This window comes from Aedes aegypti, unplaced genomic scaffold (genome assembly GCF_002204515.2).
Source record: "Aedes aegypti strain LVP_AGWG unplaced genomic scaffold, AaegL5.0 Primary Assembly AGWG_AaegL5_hic_scaff_1357_PBJ_arrow, whole genome shotgun sequence".
NCBI classification, from domain to species: domain Eukaryota; kingdom Metazoa; phylum Arthropoda; class Insecta; order Diptera; family Culicidae; genus Aedes; species Aedes aegypti.
In genome coordinates this window covers 42,532-44,972 of record NW_018734789.1, presented here as the reverse complement: position 1 = coordinate 44,972, position 2,441 = coordinate 42,532, and the positions used below count along the sequence as shown (strand labels likewise).

The window sequence follows — 2,441 nt, the reverse complement described above, 5'->3', positions numbered from 1 at the left end:
TCACCAAAGTCAGAACTATTACGCTGATGCTGTATAAGACAAGCGAGGTTTTCTCGCTATAGTGTTCTACAACATAAAATAACGTAACAACTGAAGAAATTTTTGTCAATAACAAGAGTCATGTACCTAGATTGATTCAGAAGATTTTGCTGCAAGTTAAATTGTTTGTTTGTTTTTTAATTTTTTAATTTTATTATCATCAAAAATTCTGGGGGGGGGGGGCTGGATGGTTCTGGAGGAAGCCAGGCCCCCTGCCCCCCCCCTGTTCCTACGCCAATGTTCGTAGCAAAATCGTAGACTCCTCCCTCCCCCCTAAAATGCTGCGTCATTTGTAGACGGTCCCAAAATGCTGCTAAAAGAGCTATGACAAATTAGGCAGTCGTTTGATTGATGTTTTCATGAAAAATCCGAATGCATTGTAAAGGCCCGGATTAAATAAAAATACCTCATTTTTAGAAATTGATTGATTTTTCACAAAATTATCCGATTTTCCGGACCGACGTAAAATAAAGCACACTCAGTAGATTTTCGAAACTTTGGAATTGGTCAACAATAATAAAAACAATAGGTAACGTAAATAATAACAAATTGTATATTCAACAAATATTTTTCGACGGAAAAAATACATCTAATTCGACTAGAATCATAAAAGAGACAATGATCAAGTACGCAATCAACAGTGCTAATCCTACCAACTTTCGTAGCGTGAACTTTGATAAATAAAAGCACCAGATAGAGAATCCCTACTGCTAGAAATAGAGCCAAAACCGAATACTGCATTCCATAGGAATTTATTTCGATGTAAGCTCCAGTGATGGCTCCTCCTTCCATCATATTCCGGATGAACCACGGTAGTCCTAATGAGAACAGGATTGCTAGGGTGTTTGCACCCAGCGAGTTCGATACGCCCATGGAGCCATTTCCTGTTGGATGAAATAAAACAGAAGATGAAAACAGTTGTTATTGAAGTGTTGACATCAGGTGAAAATAGTATTTTATTTTCAATTTGTTTTTGTTAATGTTGCATTTAACACATTTACATTTCACTTCATGCAATCCAAAATCAACCAGTTTCTTATGCTCTCACAAATGGACACCTTGTTTCCCGATGGTTGAAATTATTCCGGTCAAGATGGGTTATGAAATCCCAAGATATGAAAGTAGATGTTTTTGAATAGCAGTAAACCCAGATACTTATTAGTTATTTACTAAGCAATTTGGACAAATATTCTTGAACCGGCCTTACAGGGGTCAAAAAGCGACGCTTTACCTTTTCTTATCACCGTAATGGCCGAAACTGCCTCGGGCATGCATCCGCCGAACGCGAGGAAGGTAAGTCCCATGACCGTTTCCGGCACATCAAACGTACTTCCAATGATCGTCATCATCCAGAACACCATGTAAGCTGTACCACCGATCCACGCTATGCACATAAAGAATGTCAACGGATATAATTTACGATGCTTCCGGGGATCTGGAATCGTTACGTTGACTATCACCCGGAAAGGCCAGGTGTAAAACCACCAGAAAACTCCCAGCCACGAGTCTTTCGATATCTTCAGCAGATGCATTCTGCTATCGTCGGATTGATCCGATTCGCCACTGGAATCGTACGAGATACGAGGAGCTTCCTTATCACTGGTTGGGATACGTAAGTTGGTATTGATGGCCTCTCCCAGCACGGCTATCGAGTACTTTCGATGGTTTTTATATTCCGATTGGGGTTCATCGGAAGATTTCTTCTCCAGCCTTCGGCAGAGATTCCAACGATCTTCGATCAAGGAAACTGCTATTCGCTTCATGCGATCGTTTTGGAACATGACTAAGAAATATAGTACGTAGAGAACGACGAAAACGAGCGATTCATACCAGTAGACTCGTTCATCCCAAAGGCAAGAAACCATGAGCTCTGTACTGATAGACGATGATCGAGTCGCGTGTTAACGCCACCAAATCAAGTTTCACGTGCTGTAGATGTGTTCAAAACTCAATCAGACTTGTCCAATTTGTCGAAGATAATACTTACCGATTTGGTTAACAACCAACTAATGCGGCAACTCCCAAAGTGTGGGAACAGCATGGAACCCAATGATGGTCCCAAGCCCATGTCTGAATCGACCACCAAGGTACTGATGGTGTTTGTGAAGAATTCCGCATAGATGTTGCCGTCGCCATAAAAGTTGCTGCAGCTACATCCTGAAATTTCAAAAGCAATATTTTTCAATGTGATCCAACTGTACATACACTCAGAGCTGTGCCATACCTCAGACAGATGCAGATCTTCACAGATGTACTCCACCGATGGCAAGAAGTACTCGCTACATACGTAGGCTATATCGTAAAAAAGTAGATGGCAGCTAAAGAAGTGAAGTATGATCGCTCCGTTTAGCCGTTCGGTTTCAACTTTCGCAAAATGAGAACGAGTATTTAGTAATTTCTAA

General features: G+C 40.9%; 1 protein-coding gene across 1 annotated transcript; it reads right to left on the bottom strand.

Moving 5' to 3' along the window:
* Positions 1-574: 574 nt before the first annotated feature.
* Positions 575-1,897, bottom strand: LOC110680425 (probable sodium/potassium/calcium exchanger CG1090). Its single transcript, XM_021856223.1, is given in 3 exon segments — positions 575-722; positions 724-923; positions 1,271-1,897. Coding segments are annotated over 3 exon segments (876 nt in total). The 5' UTR covers positions 1,821-1,897; the 3' UTR covers positions 575-596.
* Between the last annotated feature and the right edge of the window lie 544 nt (positions 1,898-2,441).